This window comes from Bidens hawaiensis, unplaced genomic scaffold, assembly GCF_021521415.1.
Source record: "Bidens hawaiensis isolate Kalapana, Puna unplaced genomic scaffold, B.hawaiensis_p1.1 tig00032459_1, whole genome shotgun sequence".
In the NCBI taxonomy this organism is placed as follows: Eukaryota; Viridiplantae; Streptophyta; class Magnoliopsida; order Asterales; family Asteraceae; genus Bidens; species Bidens hawaiensis.
In genome coordinates, this window is record NW_027495536.1 from 100,001 (window position 1) to 121,307 (window position 21,307).

At 41.0% G+C, this 21,307-nt stretch overlaps 3 protein-coding genes and 1 pseudogene across 3 annotated transcripts; all 4 read right to left on the reverse strand.

The window, feature by feature from the left end:
* Window positions 1-7,099: 7,099 nt before the first annotated feature.
* On the reverse strand, window positions 7,100-10,890 carry LOC143583574 (alpha-1,2-mannosyltransferase ALG9-like). The gene is made up of 10 exons (XM_077065853.1): window positions 10,518-10,890; window positions 9,605-9,701; window positions 9,349-9,508; window positions 9,059-9,276; window positions 8,659-8,954; window positions 8,468-8,579; window positions 8,257-8,395; window positions 7,980-8,176; window positions 7,793-7,882; window positions 7,100-7,631 (listed from the first exon to the last, which is right to left on the reverse strand). Exons 1-10 carry the CDS (start codon window positions 10,814-10,816, stop codon window positions 7,491-7,493), a joined length of 1,749 nt encoding a protein of 582 aa, XP_076921968.1. The 5' UTR covers window positions 10,817-10,890; the 3' UTR covers window positions 7,100-7,490.
* A 1,530-nt stretch (window positions 10,891-12,420) lies between these two features.
* On the reverse strand, window positions 12,421-12,789 carry LOC143583577 (phosphoenolpyruvate carboxylase 2 pseudogene; annotated as a pseudogene).
* LOC143583581 (phosphoenolpyruvate carboxylase 2-like) lies at window positions 12,451-16,433 on the reverse strand. Its single transcript, XM_077065857.1, has 8 exons — window positions 16,036-16,433; window positions 15,744-15,828; window positions 15,444-15,666; window positions 15,275-15,378; window positions 15,117-15,207; window positions 14,498-14,652; window positions 13,413-14,411; window positions 12,451-13,206 (listed from the first exon to the last, which is right to left on the reverse strand). The coding sequence occupies exons 1-8, from the start codon at window positions 16,431-16,433 to the stop codon at window positions 12,814-12,816; spliced, it is 2,448 nt and encodes an 815-aa protein (XP_076921972.1). The 3' UTR covers window positions 12,451-12,813.
* Window positions 16,434-17,679: 1,246 nt separating this feature from the next.
* Window positions 17,680-18,196, reverse strand: LOC143583579 (phosphoenolpyruvate carboxylase 1). Its single transcript, XM_077065856.1, has one exon. It carries the CDS (start codon window positions 17,956-17,958, stop codon window positions 17,764-17,766), a length of 195 nt encoding a protein of 64 aa, XP_076921971.1. The 5' UTR covers window positions 17,959-18,196; the 3' UTR covers window positions 17,680-17,763.
* Window positions 18,197-21,307: the final 3,111 nt, after the last annotated feature.

The window sequence follows — 21,307 nt, forward strand, 5'->3', positions numbered from 1 at the left end:
GCAGTCAAGGGTAAACTTTGACACCTCATCCGGCTTGCAACATCGGTTGGACGGAAGGGATAATGTACAGTCGCACCGGAACTCCAGATGGACGCCACTCACCAAAAGCGTCACTGAGATATTCGCCACTGAAGAGCTCCCATGGCCAAAGCCTCCAATAATCCGACATCGTCACGATGCTGATCGGAGCAAATACTGTGACTTTCACAAGACAAAGGGCCACAACACTGAAGAATGCATAGATGTAAAAGACATGGTCGAAGCATTTGTCAGAGATGGGACGCTCGCGCACCTCGTGGCGTAATAAAGGCTGAGCAGGCGAGTGCGTATAGAACCCCAGCTGGGGAAAACACGAATCAATTCCAGCTTCAAAATCGAGACTACATGCTGCGTAAAGAACGAGATCCCGAACCAGGTGCGTATCGGCTCGATGGCACTCCCATCCCAACAAGGAAGGGAGCTCATTTACACAGTCTGCATGTAAATCAATTCCAATTTGTAAAGAAAAGGCCAAGAGCCACTTCTAATGGAAATGATTCTCTTTAAGAACACCGAAGCTGATGATTTTACATTGATACTTTTCTGAACTAATATGCCGGTTTTCACCGCATAATTACGTCGTCATTGCATGGGAAGGCGGTCCTACCCGCACGAACCCAGCAACGTGACAAACCTTCACGCAGGTCAGATAAGGGTAAAGTTTTGCCATCCTACTAAGTGCAAGTGACGGTTCTACCCGCACAATCACGAAAGAGGAAGCAAAACTTCACACCTATTATCAACCACGTTCAAAGGTTAACTTATCCTCAAAAGGTAAGAAAAACCTACACGCAGGTCAGATAAGGGTAAAGTTTTGCCATCCTACTAAGTGCAAGTGACGGTTCTACCCGCACAATCACGAAAGAGGAAGCAAAACTTCACACCTATTATCAACCACGTTCAAAGGTTAACTTATCCTCAAAAGGTAAGAAAAACCTACACGCAGGTCAGATAAGGGTAAAGTTTTGCCATCCTACTAAGTGCAAGTGACGGCTCTACCCGCACAATCACGAAAGAGGAAGCAAGACTTCCTGTTATCAACCACGTTCAAAGGTCAACTTATCTTAATGCCTTAGAAATTTCGAAAAGGAAAACCTACACGCAGGTCAGATATAAGTTAAAGTTTAGCCATCCTACCAAGTGCAAGTGACGGTTCTACCCGCACAATCACGAAGGAGGAAGCGAAACTTTAACCCACTATCAACCACGTTCAAAGGTTCTTATTCTAAACACTTGGAAAATTGCTAATTTAAACTAAGTATGCAAGTCATAAGTTTATAAAGCAAGGAACCCAAAGAAGGAAATAACAATCTTATACGCAAAAAGATTTATATTTCACAAATTAACTATTACAAGAATGGCCGGGTAACTACCCGCCCAAAAGAATAAAACTATACAAGTCTATGTTAGCAATGGGAAGGGATCTTCAGGATCAAGCTTCAGGGCCGCTTCCACTTGGACCCGCTCCATCAGAAGAACGGGGTGGTTCGAGGAACGCTTTGAGGACAGCTAACCCATCATCAGCAGCAGCTACTTCGTCCACCTTCTCCACCACTGGATGCGGGAAGGCGGCGTATTGGTTCAATGCTTGGTCATAAATGGCTTCGGTATCCACATTGAACAAAGGGAAGTTGGAAGGCGGGACGCCTTTCTCAACAAACCCTAGACCAAGCAAGAAGCCGGCCTTTTCCCCATCCTCATGAGAAGCGTTGAGGGCTGCGGTCATAGCATCATCGTAAGAGGTCTCTGAAAAGACCCGACGCACAACCTACAAAGAAAACACAAGTATTAGAACCTTTTCTTACAAAAGAAAAGCGTGAAGATAAAACTAAACATAAGTATTACCTGAGGCAACGCTTCTCGAAGAAGCCATTGGAGGGCAGCTTGAGCTTCGTTATGGGCGCGTTCGGCTTCGCTCTTATTAAGGTTGGCAAGTAAAACTTCCTTTGCGGCAGCCTCTTCGACGCCCTTAAGCTTCCGCTGGGTCTGGTCAAGCACCCCCCTCTGGTCCAGGATTTCCTGGAGTTTCTTGGCATCTTCCATTGCCAAGGCATCATGAGCGCGTTGGAGAGCCTCTAATTTGCCTTTCAGCTCCTCATTCTCCACACGCAAAGGCTCAGCAACGGCTTCAGCCTTGGCAGCCCTCTCGGTTGCGTTTCGCGCAGTCTCCCTGGCCAGCCGAAGTTGTTCATTCACAGCTTGGGCAGCCTTGGAGCGGGCCTCGAGTCGCGCCTGAACTTCAACCTCGAGAGCCTTGAAGGCCTTCTCCTTGTCGGCGGCAGCTGCCGCCAGCTGTTGGTTCTCCTCCCGAAGAGCACGCGCCTCAGATATGTCCTTGGCGCGAGCTGCTTTCAACTTGTCGTTTTCACGACAAAGCAGCTCGACGCGCGGCTGCATCCGGGCCTGGAGAACCCGAAGCTCATTAGTTAGCCTACCCTCCTGGTAGCTAACCATGGCTTCCCCCAACGCACCCGGAGGAGCAGCGTGGCGAGCCCAGTCCACGCACTCCACAGGTGTGCGAAGGGTTGTTCCTCGGCGTATGTTCCATCGCGGAACATACACTTCATTGGAATCCGACACTGCAAAAGAAAACAAAGGCAGTAAGGAAAAGATGATAAAAAACAAGGGAAAAAGAAAGGAACCCTACGCACCTGTAGGGTCAATGACAGGCCGATAGCCGCCAAACCCATCACCTGAACCTAAAGGAAATCCATCCAACAGGTCAGGCAGACGGGAAGGTGGCAAAGATCGGCGGGAAGCCCTGCGAGTACCTGATGGTCCGGCCATCGGTGCCGGTGGCGCGGGCATGGTGGCAGCCGCCGAGGTCGCCGTTGTGGTCGCCGCCGCGGTCGCCGCCTCGTAGGCAGCAGCAGTAACCGCCGGCTCTGTGAAGGATGCTGTAAAAATCGCACTCACAGCCGGCGGTGACGTCATCTCAACTGGAACAGTCTGCTCAGAGGGAGCAACTGAACCAGCGGTAGCAGGCGCAGGCACCTGGGTCGACGCCTCAGGTAGGCTGACCAAGCCTACCGTCATTGGCGGAAGGGTACTCCTCTGCGCTTCAACCCGGAATGCGTCAACATCCACTCCTACACAAAGAAGAAAGTGTTAGATAAATTTATGAAGTAATAAATCTGCAAAGACATTATGATTGTACTTACGGGTTTTCTTGACCCTGAACGTACGGACGGGCGGGGAGGAACCCGATGGAGCCGGCCTTTTGGTACCGGTCACCGTCGTCTTCGTTGGTTCTCCGGAGGTAACGGCCGTAGCCTCCGGAGCAGTGGTCTCCTCACCAACGGGGTTCCCCGTCACCTCTTCACTATCTGACTCCGAGTCAGATAGAACCACCGGACCAGCCGTGGAGGTCTTCTCCTTCTCCTTCCCTTTCCCGCCGGCAGCAGCTTTCTTCTTCCGCACCAGTGGAGGAGCATCTGAGGATTCCTCAGAAGAAGACAGGTCAAGAATTCCAACAGCGGGTACAGCATTAAGGGGTTGAGGAAAGAATATCGCCTTACCTGGCCGCCGGTGGCTCAGGATCTCGTGGCCCAGCGGATAGACCTCCACAAAACGATCCGCCGTTTGCTCCAGGATGGGCAACTCGCCCTCGTCCAGAGCACGAGTACCCATCCGCGCGGGACCGTCGGTTTCCCGCGGGAACAGAAGCGACTCCAAATTATTTCCCTCTGAAAGAAAAGAAACAGTTAGAAGACAAACTTGTATCAAAAAGAAAGACAAGACATACCATAGGGAATAGAGTTCAAACCGTATTCGAGAAGGATGGGAACCTGAGACGCATCCTTCCACACCCGGCTCATCCCTAACATGACCATCCCGGACTCCGCAAACCGGTAAACCGGAGATTGGATCCGGGATATCTTCGAAAACCATTCCGCCTCCTGGTAGTTGGGGGCGTGAAGGCTCGGTATCGCTTGGCCATTCTTAAACTTCATGGCAAGGGGGATGGCGCGGGCAGAAATGTAGAAGAATTCCTGCTTCCACGCGCGAAGACTGCGCTCGGTGTCGCAAATCTTCAGACCCTTAATACGGGTCGTCAAGGTGTACCACCCCTGGATGCACCTCCAGGTATAGAAGGTCATTAGGCGGTCCACATGGGGCTCGATGCCCAAAATCCGGCACACCCACTCAAAATGGCGAATCTTGGCGATCGCCATGGGGTGCAGCTCGGTCAAATGAACACCGTGCCTCTCAAGGACACGGTAAACAAATTTAGTCAATGGAAATCTAAGATTCCCATAGACAAAAAATGCAGCATAAACCCCGATCTTGCCTCTGGGGGCATCGTACACGGTCTGGTGGGATTCAGGAAACTCAGGCTCGAGATGATCGAGCATGAACTTCCTGACAACATACCGGTACTGATCGCCGGGCAGAGCACACTGGCACTCGCCAGCAGTACCCCTGTCATCGGCTATAGCTTCAGCATCACGAGAAGACATCTTGCAGAGAAAGAAGAGAACGATTTCGAGAGAATGCTCGATTGAATAAAGGAGTATTCGCCGGAAATCGCCTTAAGGATGAAGAGAAGAGTGAAAAGTGTGAATTGCAAATAACCCTCTCCCCCTTTATATAGTAATCGCAATTAATGCGGTGAATTTAATGCGGAGGAGAGAGAAATTGAATGTGCAATGAAACTATGACACGTGGCAAAAAGCAAGCTGGCAACAGCTGTTGAAAGGACGTGTGCCAGAGATTTCGCGGCCACGCGCCCGAAAAATCGCGCCCACGCGCCTGAAAAAGCGACTGGAATGACCATGTTCTGTCACGTCACCATAACTTCCTGCACGTCCTGACACAGTCAGAAGAAACCGTCGCACGACGTTTCAGAGGTTTGGACTTATCTTTTCACCAACTCTTCGAATTTCAAAATTCAAAATTCGAAAATATTAAAAAGTAAGCGGGAAAATACCCCTTACCCCTTGGCAAGCAAGTAACCGTAAGACGGATGCGGGTACAGTGTAAAGGCAAAACCCTTCACATACCTAGCACCCGCAGGGAATTGAAGCCAAATAAACCTTGGCAAACAAATAACCGTAAGACGGCTGCGGGTACAGTGTTAAGGCAAAACCCTTCACATACCTAACACCCGCAGGGAATTGAAGCCAAGAAAACCTTGGTGAACAAGTAACCGTAAGACGGATGCGGGTACAGTGTTAAGGCAAAACCCTTCACATACCTAGCACCCGCAGGGAATTGAAGCCAAGTACCTCGGCAACCAAGTAACTATAAGACGGGTGCGGGTGCAGTGTAAAGGCAAAACCCTTCACATACCTAGCACCCGCAGGGAATTGACGCCAGGAATACCTTGGAAGTAAAGTAACCGTAAGACGAGCACAGGTACAGTGTTAAGGCAAAACCCTTCACATACCTAGCGCTCCGCTGGGAATTGAAACCAAGAAGGATCTTCTGGGCAATGCTTGCGGAAACGGAAATAACATCCCCGCATAGCGGGAACGTCGAGAACTACGTTGTTTGAAGCTCCAAGATGGAATTGGTGGTCTTAACATAATTGATCACTATGTTCAAAACTACCAAAACCTCATGGAAAATACATACAACTGGGACTCAATGCTCCTGACTTGCGAGGAGGTTACAGACCTACCCGCATCATACCCAAAGACCAAGCAGGAAACTCGGGCATTTCTGCAAGTGACAAGGACTTCCGCGGAAAGAATCCCCATGGAAAACCTTACAAAACCCTTTTCAAAACCCTTTGCTCAAGTCCAAAAGTTCACCTCACTTTATTAAACACTCATGAGAAGAACATTGGACTGGGGGGACTTGAAGAGGTAGGTCCCAGCAGAGCCCAGTTGGACCCGCAAGACTCACCTTAAACAGGGACGTCTGCGCAGAGACCAACTGGATCCGCAGGACCAACCATGCTCAGAGACGTGACGTCCTTACGCGCAGTACGCAAGCTGGTCCCGCAGGAAATGCCTCCCAATGGTGAAGGACTCCGCCTGTCCCCGCAGCCTCGGATACAAGCCATTAGGGAAGGCCACCCGCGCAGCATGGCTACACGCACAAGGCACTTAGCTCTCGATCATTCAGTGTCACCTGAAGGAATGAGCCAAGCCGGGAGCAATCCCGCACAGAGGCGGGAGGGGGAATACTCCCGCCCAAATAAGCCAGTCCGTATACTGAAGGATCTTTTACTGTACCTGACGAGGTATGGGCGAAAGATCTGATCAGAGATACGACAGCTCACTGATACAGTATGGCGAGCAGCATGCTCCTGTACTGTATCACTATTAGCCGCTGCCTACTCACCAACTACTGCCATACCACGTGCGTAGCCGTCAGTTGGTGGAACAGGAATAGTATACAGCAGGCCTGGTCACTATCAGCCGCTACCTACCCACCAACTACCAGCAGGGCACGTGCGTAGGCTACTGTTGGTGGAACAGGAATACTGTTGCAGCCGGCCATACCTCTTTGGAAACCTACCTTCGGCTATAAATACCACAAATGGTATGACCATCTCATCTTATCATATCTTATTACATTATCTTATATCATCATATTATACCTGATATCTGCTCTAGCAATCTCTTAATATACTTTTATATTTAAAGAGCAATCTAGTCTGATTCTCACGCCGGAGGGTGGTCACAAGGAGGAACCCCCCCCCCTTCTCAGTGACAAGCTCACGGTGTCTGTTTTGCAGGTTATCAGAAGAACCATCTTCCAAGGGTCTAACCCCTCGTGGGAAACATCTCTCCAACCCCCAGGTTACCAGTAATCTGCCCGGGGTCCGGTTAGTGTTTCTTCACTAACTATCCAAGTTTTGACTTTGAAGTTATGCTTGAAAAGTGTGGCTAAGAAGTTTAATGCTTTTTCATTATATTTAATATAAATGAGATTGAAAATTCAAAATACTATAATTGAGAAGAAAGGTTTATTTTTTTGTTAACCTAACTGTTGACCAAAAGATTAGGTTATAGTGTATTAAGTGATTAAATCCAGATTTTGTGGTTAAAGATAAAAGGAAACAAGGAGGCACTAGTGTGCTATGGATAAATACTTTGGCACATGATTTAGTGTTAAGACTTTGTCAACAACTTGGTCTCATTTCATGTTTCGCTAGAGAGATCGATTGATAAAAGAGTTGGGATGGAAATCCCAACAAAATAATGCTTGTAACCAACCGTACGGGCTAACTTGAAAACTATAATATCACATCGAGCATGATAAGGCCTCACGTCATATTCTTTGAGCATATTACAGGCATATACTCACTTGTACTTTTAACGAAAATGGCTTCAAAACAAAATACTATATTACGAAAATCCACAATAAAGACAGTGTCCGGCTCAACAAAAACCAAAAGACAACATGTTGCAGGAACCAGGAAGGTCAGCGTTTATCCTAAAATTAGTAAATATAACAGAATCTAATCTCATTTTTGTGTGGTCACCTGCTTGCACAATCTACAGCTGCTGCTCTTTGTGTCGCTTCAATAATTTATAAAGCCCAAATGTATTTTTCTCTTCCCACATATACGGTATGAAGAACGATCTGTGTAAAGGAGGCGAAAATTCCCTATCTAGATATGGCAACGCCGCAACCACCTACAAAACAAACGCCCATTATTACAGGTGCCAAAATAGGTCGGGTCAAATCAGGTCAACGTACATACACTTCTTTTCTCTGATTTAAATTCATTAATGTTTTAAATATTGTTACTAAATGTTACTATTATATTTTAACAATTTAAGAGAATAAACAGTACCTCCCATTTTGACAAGTCAGAGCCTCGAGAAAGAACCGGCCTTTGAAGCTGCAGCTCAACAAGAAAATCACATTTTTCCACATCCTGAAGCTGTTGACAGATTAAAACAAAACAAATTATAAAAACCTGTTTTATGTTAGCGACAAGAACGCGCGCGTGTACAGGAAATTAGTGACAAGAAGCTTACAAATTGATCAGGTGATGCCTTGTTCTTATTATTAAAATATGATGGTGCTGCTGAAGTCCCACCCAAAGTTGAATTAAATGGAAAAGGAAGTAAACCCCTGAAACCATCATCAATCCACCTAACTTCACCCACATAATCTGGAATAAAAAACGAACACGGAAACCGATGCCACTCACTTCCCACACATACCACTGCACCTGCATACATAACAGCCAAGTCAACAAAGCAGTCAACCTGACCCCGACCAGTTTTGACACGCCTGCAAGATAGTTCTTACCAGTTCCAGCATCATCATGATGTTCGAAGTGCTTGTAAATCTCTAACGGAGCAGAATAACCGTTTATGATTGAGAATGTTCTAGAGTGAGAAAGGCATAGTATGAAGCCAAGAACTACTGGTCTTACAAATTTAGCAATCTGCATATGCAAAAGGTTAATTGTTAATGAATTCATCATACACAACATATGAAATATGAAGTTATGATTTACCTTGTAAAGCAGAGATTGTTCGTTACTATAACGTTCATAAAAAAAATCAGGAAAACCTTCAATGACAGATGCAGCAGCAACACATATAAGAGGGTATATAGGATAAAGAAACCTGCATGTCAAAGAGTTAAAGTTAAGACACTCCCTGTTATATGCTCTTCGAACGATAATATTAATTCACTAAATTCTACCTTTCTTCTTTGTGGGGTTGCAAAGACATGAAAGCCAACCAGATATAAACAGGGGACACCACGATTAACAAGTCGGGAGTATACTTCTTTTTTGTAACCGGGAGAGTTGCCACAAAAAGCAGTGCAAGAATAAGTGCGAAGTTGAAATTATTAAACCCGTTTTTCAAGTAGTATAATGGTCCTTCGGTTCCATACAAATGGCTCTCACCACCTCCTGCTACATTATACATCAACAAATTCATAACAGATGATGTCCATTTCCCATAATAATGGTAGTCCACAAGAACCGAAAGTGCCTGTACATAATTTCATACAATCACACCAATAAAATTTTTAAAAACTCAGAACAAATAACCATACACCTCAGATTACAAGTACCAAAAAAAGGAATATTCCGTACCAAAAGGGTAATAGAAATAAGTGCTCCTGAAATAAACGCTCTTTTGAAACTTCTAATTAGAGAGTAAACTGTTACGGGAAGAAATGCAAGGATTGAAAATGGCCATCCAAGAATCACACCAGTTGCTGCAACAGCAACAGCCGTCGCATGCCTACCAAAAAGAAACAGTGCTGATGATAGCGAAATAGCATACATTGAAAACGAGCTCGGTAAAAAACCTGTAAATCAACATTAATAAGAAATATTAATGTGTCATCAAGTAATGTTATAGCAGTTTGATGAGTACTCACCTGTGCTAGCGAAAAAACAACCGCTTGTTAAGCATAATAATGCAAGTGTATAGCAAGCGAGACGTTTTCCATATTTTCTGGAAATTGCTACCACCAGAGCAGCTTCGGTTATGACAGAGATAAGGCCTAGAAATATCCTCACAGCATAAAATACTCTTACCTGAAATGAGATCAAAATTAAATCAATTATATTAATGAGCATAACACTTAAGAAACTTGTACAAGTCATAAATTGAACAAGTATTGAAATTTGTACCTTTTCCTCTTCAAGCCAATTATAACACATTGAAGCCGGCAAGCCCACCAAATAATGAAACAGAAGATACAGGTACGAACGCAATGCAAACTCAGAACTGCAAAAAACACAGATACGATTTCATAAAGCAGAAAATCAAAAGGATTTCATATTCTAGAAAAAAAAATCTGATCATTATTCATTAGTAACATTATGTAAATTCTACTTTGTCAAAAGCCCTTCGGGTGCATGCCTAGGCCCTCAGTCAAAGCAAGGCGCACGAAAATCGCCTTGCTGCTATCTAGGCCCTCCGGCGACCTTCAGGTGAAATTACGGTCAGACTCCAGTCCAATTCTGTCAAGATTCCGGTAAAATCCTATACTTTAAACAAAATTTTGCAAATTCCGAGCAAACTGGTTTGAAACATCCAAAATTGGCCTGAAATTCGTCTAAACTATCCCTTTAAAAATCGTCCATTTATGTTATGTATGGGCTGGGCCCTCACTTTTAAGCACCTTGCGCCTTTGATAACCATGTATAAATGTCACAGCTAAATCTTAACAAGACACACTAATCCTTAAGCATACATTATTGCATATGCAGTTACCCCTAGTTTCACTTTTAGCCAATGTTGTAGTAATCGCTAGTTGCTAGTCGGGCGGTGAGGCAGGGACTAGCGATTAATCGGGGATTAACTGTCGATTAATCAGCGCGTAGTAAGGATTTATACAACCATGCTTTTAGCAAGCAGTTGACACGTGGCAACTGTCAATTGGCTTGATTAACCTACCTCTAGTCACCTAACTTATGCAATTTCATGGTCACTAAACAATCTAAATTAAACTCTTCAATTTGAGTCAAACAAACAATACATAATAATAATAATAATAATAATAATAATATGAGAAATACATGATAAGTAAGAATGAATTACCTGTACTCCCAAGTTTGAAAGCCTGATTTGTAAAGTATGAAATGAAGAGGCTCCCAATAATTGAACACCTCATCACAGTCATGAATAATATTGGCGGTTGCACTCATGTACCTAAACAACCCTAGGGCAAATATAGGAAACGTCCACGTCAGCCCTTTCTCCACCTCAGCGGCTTCTTCTGCTGCTGCCTTATCATCCGGCCGCTTATCTACCTTCGTGTAACCGTCCGTTGACGTTGACGGCAACAGCCGATCGGATTCCGACGGCCGCCGTCGCCGTGTTGCGAGTGCCACTGACATTGCTCGACGACTGTTGTGGACTGAGTTTTGTTTTAGATCGGTTTAAAAGAAAAAGAAAACCAGTGTCGTGGGTTTTGTTTCGGCTTTTCTTTTTGTTGCTTCGATGAGAAGAATAAAGAATAAAGTGGTCGAAAGCCTATCTGAACTGGATTTAAAAAATAAGAGCCCACGGAAAAAAGATGTGTATGCGGTATTTTCATGAACCCGTTTCAAATACGTTCAATAAAAGTCAAGAACCAGGTCGGGTAAAGATCGGTTCCAGTCGTGTATTTGATCAAGTTTTAAGGGTTTTGGCCTATCACGGGTTTGGGTTTTGCAGCGTGTCGTACAATTGTTTTGAAGAATCAAAATCTGATTCGGATAGGACCGGTCTGGAACCGAGTTATTTTTTTCCGAGCCTATAGTTGGTAACACGTGAAAAAGAGTGTATATACATATACTTTGACCATTTCTATATATTCTTAAAAGAAGTTTTTATATTATGTACGTTGCACTTGGTTGTTGTTTAGGCATTGTTGTTACGTTATATATAATTAGAAAACAAATTGTTTAGCATCTAGAAATGTAAATGTTAGTCAAAACAAAAACGGAAAGAAGAAGTATATATAAAACTATAACTGCACTAAAAAACACTACATTTATCTCTCCTGTTTAATTAAATAATATTTTTTATACGTTTATCATTACAATTTTTTTTCTCTTATGCTCACAACCAATCCAACAAATATTAAAAAATAAATAGGGACAAACACTGTTTCCCCAAATTTACAAAAAATCACTATATTTCGCTTTCCACCCTATAATTTACACTCACAATCACTCACTACCTCACCCTATAATTTGCGAACTTCCCTCACATAATGATAGGGAATGGAATGATAATGCTCTAACCAAACTATAACAACATCAAACCCAAAATTAGTGACAACATATACTTTTTGAGTAGTACGGATAAAATCACGCCGATCTCAGATTCTTTCCATGTATGATGTATATATCATTATATCCTATATCAGAGGCATATCACAAGCCATATGATTGGATGGAATGAACGGCAAATATTACGATGATATCTTCTTTCACTCGTCGTTGGCAACCACTCACAGGCTCAAGTGGGCTGGCCCAAACACAAATTAACGGGCTAACAACTTTTGCGGTATAAAAAAGATTCTATTCATAATCATAACCTGCCAATATATTAGGAGCATAACATGTACACTTCACTCCACTCCACCCAACCCATTCTCAAGCCAAATTCCTCCCAGCAAACAACCACAATAACTAGATGAGAAGTTATATTAATGAAACACAATTACACAAAATAGAGAAGCAAATAGTAATAGCTTTCAGTTTTATTGATAACCTTGAAAATTGACCGTACATAAACGACTTAAATAGGGAAATCATAAAACAAACTAGCTATAGCCTAAGAATCACAAGATATAATCCTTGACTCAAACGGCTCCTTTATTTGCGAGAAAACAATTCAAAAACCAATGGAACCATGCACGCGCCGTGCATGTCTTCAGTTCAAATCCAGTGGGATTATTATTATTCTGAGTTACACCCAACAACATATATAACATAAAATGATCACTTATTGGTTAGCCTGTGTTTTGCATTCCGGCAGCTATACCCTTCATGGTCAAGATAAGTGTATCTTCCAAACCCGGGGCGTACTCGCTCTTTGGGTTTAGCTCGATGTACTCATCAGCCGGTTTGCCACCTGCCTCTGCAAACTCTTTAGAAATGTGTGGCCTCAATGCTACATGATAGTTTGGATCGCGTATCCGTTTAAGCGTGTAGGCTTGACACGCATTCAGGGTCGTGATGTACGAGTCACGCAGCCGAAGCCTTTGTCTCAAATATGGATCACCCTCAAGAAGATCCTTATGTCCACCAATCTACCATAAGAAAGTAACAAACTAAATAATAATATCATATTTATAAGTTTTGTATACTTGTATATTCATTTAGGTATGTGTTTGTTTGTTTGTTTATACCTTAAGCAAAAGATTCTTGGTTTCCTCATAATTTGCTCTTAAAGATTCACCAAACGACCATAAGTCTTCGGACACGAGTAACTTGTCGTTCAAGGCGGCGATACCGGGGTCACCCTTGGCGAACACCATCTCGACTAAATCGATTGTGACTCTAAAAAATGGCCATGTTTTGTACATTTCTTGTAGCATGTGAAGATTATTTGTGTCCTTTAGAACTGCATACTTAAATGCTGCCCCAAATCCAAGCCAAACCGGGAGATGGAACCGGGTTTGAGTCCACGCAAAGATCCACGGGATGGCCCGGAGTGACTCTATGCCGCCACTCTGCTTTCGTTTTGACGGGCGGCTCCCGATGTTCATCCGTCCATATTCAAGTTCTGGTGTAGCCTATGTTAAATATTGATACTAGATTATTAGTTATAATTAAGGTTTATTTGTGTTTAATCCTTAAGGAATTAGATCCGTGTTTCTTCAGCCCGCCGGCCCAAGTTAGGTGTCATAGGTTTGTTTCTAGTTTATTTTCTGTTATGAATAGAATTATACTGAACATGTTTGTTTGTTTGTATAAATATGATAAATGTAAAAGTACTCACAAGGCGGAAATACTCAACAAAACGAGGTTCCTTAAAGACAATTTCACGGTACTGTTCGGTTGCATGAACCGCAATCTCATCCAGAAGCGCCCGCCACTCAGGTCGTGGTGAGATCGGGGGATTCATCCCATGCTCGAGTGTAGCCGCACAAAACCTCTGAAGTGTTCTAAAACACAAATGCTCTTCACCGAAGAATTGCTCGATAACCTCACCTTGGACCGTGACTCTAAGAGACCCGTGAATGGTCTCGGGCGGTTGAGACAATATAGCCAAATGGGTGGGCCCGCCTCCCTGCCCAACGGTCCCACCACGGCCATGAAACATAGTAAGCTTAACACCAAACTTCTTAGCAACCTTAATAAGCTCTTCTTGAGCCTTGTAAAGTTGCCAAGCAGCCGTAAGCCGGCCCGCATCTTTTCCCGAATCTGAGTACCCGATCATAACTTCTTGTTTACTGTCTATCCGGTTTCGGTACCACTCAATCGAGAAAAGTCGGGCCATCGCCTCCGGGGCCGCTTCTAGATCCGCGAGCTTTTCAAAAAGCGGGACCACACGCAACGGCTGTTTAACTTTGCATTCCCGTTGAAGCAACTCAACCGCCAACACGTCGGATGGTGACGTGGCCATTGAGATGATGTAAGCACCAAAACAATCAGGTGGAAGCTCAGCTAGCACTTGAAATGTATCCAAAACATCTGCAATTTCTTCTGTTTTCGGGAGATCAGGCCCGAAAAGAGGGCGCTTTCCACTTAACTCAGATAAAAGCCATTCTTGGCGTTTCAGTTCAGGCCATTCACGGTATGACCCGAGTCCCAAATGTTGAGTTATGGCGTTAATAACATCCGTGTGGCGGTCAGATTCTTGACGGATATCGAGTCTTACGAGTGAGAGTCCAAAAGTAGACACTTGCCTTAGAAAATCCAGAAGACTGCCATCTGCAATCACGCGATCCCCACACGCGCTTAGTGATCTGTAGCATAACTCAAGAGGCTCCAAGAACTATAACATTTTGAGAATTTGATATAATATTAATGTATATATAACAAATTTAACATTTAAGGATATACTTATGGTAAACTATTAACCTGTTCAACATTGGTATAAACTAACTCCTCTGGTATGTCTGATACATCATGGGCTAACATATGGCGAGATCTTTCACGCGTGTTATACAGTTTGTCCCTCACGTCACCCAGAATCACACGGTATGGTTCAGTTATAGGAATTTGTTTCCAGAATTCTGTAAACAAAACGAATGTTTAATGAACATGAATACATGTCTCGTTCGTTCATTTGTGTTTGTGAGTGATCGTTACAGTTTGTCCATTTGCGTCCGTTAATATATTCATTTAATTAGATTTTTTAGGTGCTTTAAACTTTAGTCTAGTTTTAATAGCTTTTTAGGCCCAACAAATTGTTCACATTTACTCTTAATTAGCTAAGTTGCATTCCTTCATCTATGTTCTGCTATGCTCATTCGTTTCATTCATTTATACCGTTAAGGAATGAATATGTTCATTCTTTGAACAACAAAGAAAACCCATTCATTAGATTATTCTTGTTCGATCTTTTATTAGTTAAAGCTAAACGAGTGAACACAAATATACTCCATTCATGTTTGTTCGGTTTGTTTACACGCCTAAACAACCTCAAACGGCCACATCGAAGTTTAGTAACAATAAAATGAATTGTTACATCAATTACCTATGTAATGTTTAACATCTCTCTTTGAAGAAGATCTATGTAGTTCTTCGGCTCGAACACGAAGCTCATCACTACAACGCCACATAGACATCTGGACAAAACAATCCAATTATAAAAATAATAAAAAAACATGGTATATATAAGCTGAATTTTCATACCTCAAACATAAGATCTTCTATCTGGGAGAAGTACATATTTACAGCCATCATTCTAGCAAGTAAACAAACATCCCTTGTAACTTCTGGAGTTACCCTTGGATTACCTGCATATATTATAACAATCAACTCATTTTTAATAGAACATTATACAAATATGATAAACCTATACCATCGCGATCACCACCCATCCATGAAGAAAACTGTATGAGCGGGGCGTTATATGGAACACGCTCATTAATCCCAATATTCTTAAGAGCAGCATCAACATGACGTAAGAATTTAGGAACACCCTTCCATATTGTTTCATGAAAGTAACTCATTCCCGCTCTCATTTCATCTTGCGGGGTGGGAGGCGCCCTTCTAATCTCATCAGTGCGAAAAGCAGCTTGAATCTACACAATTTCATAAAACATAAAAAAGCAAAAAACAAAAAGTAATTACTTTAAGTAAATCACATGATGACGCATACTTCTCTATGCAAAGCTTCATCTAGTTCTTGCTTATCATCAGGAGTGATGTCTTTGGCATACAACTGTGTAATACAGTCCCGAATCCTGTACGAGTATGAAAGACTCAACTGAGTTTCATTCAATAGGTGACTCCAATATAAAGAGATGGAAACTAGGCCGGTGGGCTCAATACTAATAAACCCTATTAATGATAATATACGTTCCAATAAAAACATTATAACTAAAATTAACAAACTTTTTGCTTTAAACTTTTTGATTACAAGGGTACAGTAATAATAATCATGATAATACCTTCCATGCTTTTGTAGCAAGGATCTACGAATGGATTGAGTTGGGTGAGCCGTGAACACAAGATCAACGGTTTGATTCTTGAGGGTATCAAACACTTCTTCTGGTGACTTATTAAGCTTATGTACAAGTCTCATAAAAGTTTCTTCAATATCAGAGTCAGTAGTTGCAATAGATTCACCAACAAAATCACCTTTTTTGAGTTTAGCTCTTCTACAATAAGCAGTGTGAACCTCTTCAGCCAAATTAGCCAAGTTAAGCATATGAGAAAAGGCTTTTGCAATGACAATGGAGTCCCCGGGGTCTAAACTTGTCAACACGTTTCCGAGCTCCTCGAGCTTTTTTGGATCATGGCCTCCTTCATACTCAGCTGATAGCTCATAACACTGTTGAACCTGCATAATTGTGTCAATTGATCATGCCAGTTTAACAACAAAATGAATTACAAAATATCAAAATGCACCGCAACAAACTGGGGCTTTAGTGAAGAAAAAAGTCATCACGAAAGGCTTTGTTTGTCCCCGAGATAACTTTTCTCGACATAGGTGTCGTGGCAACATAATGGACGTAATAGCTGATAAGCAGTGGCGGCCCAACCTTTTTGGTGGCCTAAAGCGAATTTAAATATATCAGGCCTCCAAAATATATAAGTTTTTTTGTTTACGATCATAACACGTCGAAATATGACGAAATTAACTAATAAGATTTTATATGGGATATTGTTTTAGCTACTTCGATTCAAAATCGAAAACTATGAGACAAATAAAAAACTTTAACATAAACCAACTAACGAACTTAGTAGATTTAATGAAGTTGCAAATTACGCCGATCAACAAAGCAAAAATCTTGGATCATGAAAATGAAACCTTGAATCATGAAAGATTGATGAAAATAATCAAACTTTATAAACCTTAACCCATGAAAGTCCATTGATAGTGAGTTATGAGGGTCGATGATGTACATAAAAATATAATATAGCACTCTTATAAAAAATAACCAGAACGACCAACATGATAAACTTTTTTTTTTAATCAAATAGCAAACATGCATTCTAATCAAATTTTATATTTGATTCTAATAGGGAATAACTTATTAGAAAATTATTTAACATGTATTTTAAAAAGTAACAAAAAAAACCACACTAAATTGTCAAAACGAAGGAAAAAAAAAAGGGAGAGGGGGATTCGACCCTGTGCATCCACGGAATAGTAAAACATATAATACCACTAGACTGCACAAAGATTATTAGATAAAAAGCAAGTGTATATTAATATGTACGATAAAGAAATATTTTTTTTTCTAAATTAGGCCTTAAAATTTTGAGGGCCTAAAGCTAGAGCTTTAGTTCTTATATTATTGGGTCGGCCCTGCTGATAAGCTGAAGTTTGTCGTCGAGATAGGTGTCATCGGTATAGGGTCACCCTATCTCGAGGGAATGTCGTCAAGATGGGGTGATTAGAAACATGATTAATTTTTTTAATCATCCCATATTCTCGAGGACAATTGCAGAGATAAGGTTTAATTGAAAAAAAAAAAGAAATTTGAGTTAAACCTATCTCTACGACATGTCCTTGATAGCTGAGAACGGGTTAATAATTTTTTTCTAAAAGAATTATTTTCTTTTTATTTTCCAGGTTTTTCAACCCGAACTAACAAAATTACCAAAACTAATAAACCTACCATAAAATATCAAAATAATAACAAAGCTTGCATCTTATACAAACAATATTCTCAAAACAACCAAAAGCATAGAGTTACCGTTTCTTTGACGTCCTCTCCATGTAAATCCTGAAGAATATCAAGAAACTTATCCAAAAGCAAAGCATCGTACTCGATCAGCTTATCATCCTCGGGCACTCTTCCTGGAACTAAAAGTCGCCATTGCGCATCAATGGACGCCAATTTCTCTAAGTTCCGATTAGCCATTCACCACACACACACTCCTTAGCGAACTGATGCTTATGTGAGTGTTATCCAGCCTCAAAACCCGAAGGAATCGAAGGGATTTGAGAAGGGGTTGGTGAGGAGATGTATGCATTGCATGAAATAGGGGTTTGGCTATATATAGAGGAGCAAAAGGACGATAACTAAAGGTGGAATGGCATTAACATGAGTACATTACTGATGAGGATGTGATAAAAATATTGAAAACGTTAAGTTGAAGATGGTAATCGTCACAACAACCGCCACAAGAAATAAACCCATTACCTTATTAATTTATTATTATGGACATGAAAGTGTCAATTGACACAGCGTTGAACACAACACTGAATTTGGTAATTACCTTACTAATTTATTTGTATTGTTGCAATTGGCCTTCTGGCTTAATGACACAGGAGTGATGGTAAAGACTTAGGATCCTTGAAGTCTCGTGTTCAAAACCTGACTAAAGCGGGTTTTTCCCGCAGTGGTGGATTTCCTGTATTTTTGGGTGAGTCAGGCCTCACATCTCATCTCAAGAAAGCTCACTCATGTATTGGTAGTGGATCAAAACACTATTAAAGAAAAAACTTTATTTTTATTGTTGAATTATTAATGCATTGTTGAGCACTTTATTTTTAATTTATTGTAATATTATAATTATTAAATTATTTTGAATTTATTTTAGTTTAAAATAAATTTTTGAGATTAGTTTAAAGTAAAAATAAGTTAGGTTAAAATTAAATCAAAACAGGGAAAACTGGGATAAAATGGGACGACATCGCGTTGTTTGGGAAAAACTGAAAAAAAGTTGGGAAAAAATTGGAAAAAGCTTATTTGACATGCGGAATAAACTAGGGAAAATGGAACCACTCACTATGCTCTAACTATGGGCACGTAATGAAATGGATGAGGAAACGAAATTGATCATTATTATTATATTGTCCTGTTTGATAGACACGAAAAAACATGTGAATGAAATAGAAATGACAAGAATTACTCATGCCTTAAAATAAATAAATTTTACTTAAATAAAAAAAATGGTAATGTGGCAGTGACGGTTGTAGTAGTGATGGTCAAGTGGCCTTGGAACGAAAGACAATTCCAAATCTGTTTTGTCTACGAGCAAGGGAGCTATAAGTAATGGTGGAGGTCATGTGGTGGTGGTGACGGTGGCTAGGGCTATCATAACATATCAGACACGACATGATAAGACACGATGACATGTTGTACCAAACACGAACACGACACGATAACTAAACATGTCATTTTTTCGAAACACGAACACGAAACAGTTTAGTAACAGGTTAACCTTTTAAAACCTGTTCAGGGGCATGTTTAAACATAAAATGAATAATACATGTTTAATGAAACAAAAAAATACCAGAACAAGCATTAAAGTCTTAATTAATACATAATCCATAACATATTTGAAACAAAAAACCACAATCCTCAACATATATTAAACAAAAAAACCACAAAGTCATTTCATACTTCAAACAAAAAACCATAGAAGCAAATCATAACATCAATTAAAAATATAATAGTGGGTTCTGACGAACATGAGTGAAATGTCGTATATAAATATGTCTTTAGGTTTAGTACTTCAGGAGTGTATATTTATTATTTTTTAATTACAAATCTACACAGATTACTAAAGGTAACAGGTCTTTAACCTGTTAGGACACGAATTTTAACATGTTTTTAACATGTCAACCTGTTTAAGACACGAAACCTGTTAAGCTCAAACCCAAACCTGTTAAAACCCATGTCGTGTCGTGTTAACAGGTCCGTGTCATAAATTGACATCCCTAACGGTGGTTGTGTCGAGAACATATGGTGAAAGAGGACATGCAATGAAAAAAAAGGTGTCGTGCATAATGATTTTGATGTGTTTAGAGAAAATTGAATTCATAGTGTAATTGTTGATTTCATTTCATTGAGTCATTGGCCAATCAAACACCATTTTTCCGTTCTCTCACAATAGTTTATTCCATTCCACATGTTGTTAATACATACTAAACACTACCATAAGACCGAGTGTTACAGAGAACCCCGATGGCGTACTCCTCACGGCCTCATATCCCTTCATATGAATCCATTTGTTTGGGTTGCACGCTTTGGTGCTCCAACTTTGCCGTAGAAGAGACATAGCTTTGGCGCCCCCACCCCTTTTAACTCCAATAACAGTCCGCTTAATATGTGTGTATTAGTGATTTAGTACACAGTTTCACAATTTCAGATGTGTTAATGATGCTATAAATTAATGCGATGCTTGGTTACTTGTATGTAAAAATATTTACTAGAACACATTTGTAAGAACAAATATATAGATAAATCTTATATATAAACTTGTGATTTATTGGTATTTAGTGATAGGTTCTATAGGAACTGGTTATTTGGTCAAATACCCAGCGAAAAACTCCTATCTTCCTTTTATTATGGTATTTCTGAACAAGTTCCTGGATAAAAAAGTTTTAAGGTTTTGACGATATTGATGCTAGTGACGATATTGATGCTAGTGACGATATCCTTGATATGGAGTCGGAACTGCTAACTAGCATTTGACGAAGACAAGTCGATATTACTGTTTTATAGCAAACAAAGTCATAACTTCCTCATGAATAATTGTAGGATTAATTCTGTTAAAGAATAACCTGTTTGAGACACTAATTTTTATATGCTGAGTCGGCTTTGAGGTGATGGGTTGTGGACGGATGGGGCGAAAGTTAAGGGAAAATTACATAAATAGACAAGTTTGACTAAAAAATTACCAAAATAGACATGTCTATTTAGCCTACATCTCTCCAATCATTGGTTTTTTAATCAATAAACAACTGCAACGTCACCGAAGCCGGCGAAGGCGGCTAAGCCTTAGCCTCCACTTTATGGGCACAGAATTTTATAAAAAGTAAACGGACACCACCTTTAACCAATAAAAATTCGACACGTGTCAAAGGTGGCTAAACTTAGCCTACATCTATGGTTATTTAGCCGGCATCTTTGACTCTTAGCCGGGAAACGTGTCTATTTAGTTAGCCGGCTCTAAAGATTACTTCTTAGCCGGCTCCAACTCGGCTTGTAGGCTAAGGCTTAACTTAGCCGCCTTCAATCTTTTCATTTAGCCGTCTAATTTTAGCCGCCAAAATTAAATATTTTACCAACCTTATTAAATATTTAGCCGGCTTCACTTATCCGTCTTCTTAGCCGGTGTAAATTTAGCCGTCAAAATTGAATATTTTACCAACTTACCAACTCTATTAAATATTTAGCCGGCTTCACTTAGCCGTTTTCTTAGCCGGTGTAAATATAGCCCCTAAAATTAAATATTTTACCTACTCACTTAATTATTTAG

Coding starts and splice junctions, on each gene's coding strand:
- LOC143583574 (XM_077065853.1), bottom strand. CDS start 10,816: ATGTCAGTGGCACTCGCAACACGGCGACGGCGGCCGTCGGAATCCGAT. Junction 9,702..10,517: donor TTTCAAACTTGGGAGTACAG/GTAATTCATTCT, acceptor TGTTTTTTGCAG/TTCTGAGTTTGCATTGCGTT. Junction 8,177..8,256: donor TCATGATGATGCTGGAACTG/GTAAGAACTATC, acceptor TTATGTATGCAG/GTGCAGTGGTATGTGTGGGA.
- LOC143583581 (XM_077065857.1), bottom strand. CDS start 16,433: ATGCAGGTTCAACAGTGTTATGAGCTATCAGCTGAGTATGAAGGAGGC. Junction 15,208..15,274: donor TAGAAGATCTTATGTTTGAG/GTATGAAAATTC, acceptor TGTTTTGTCCAG/ATGTCTATGTGGCGTTGTAG. Junction 13,207..13,412: donor TTGTTGAGTATTTCCGCCTT/GTGAGTACTTTT, acceptor TATTTAACATAG/GCTACACCAGAACTTGAATA.
- LOC143583579 (XM_077065856.1), bottom strand. CDS start 17,958: ATGGCTAATCGGAACTTAGAGAAATTGGCGTCCATTGATGCGCAATGG.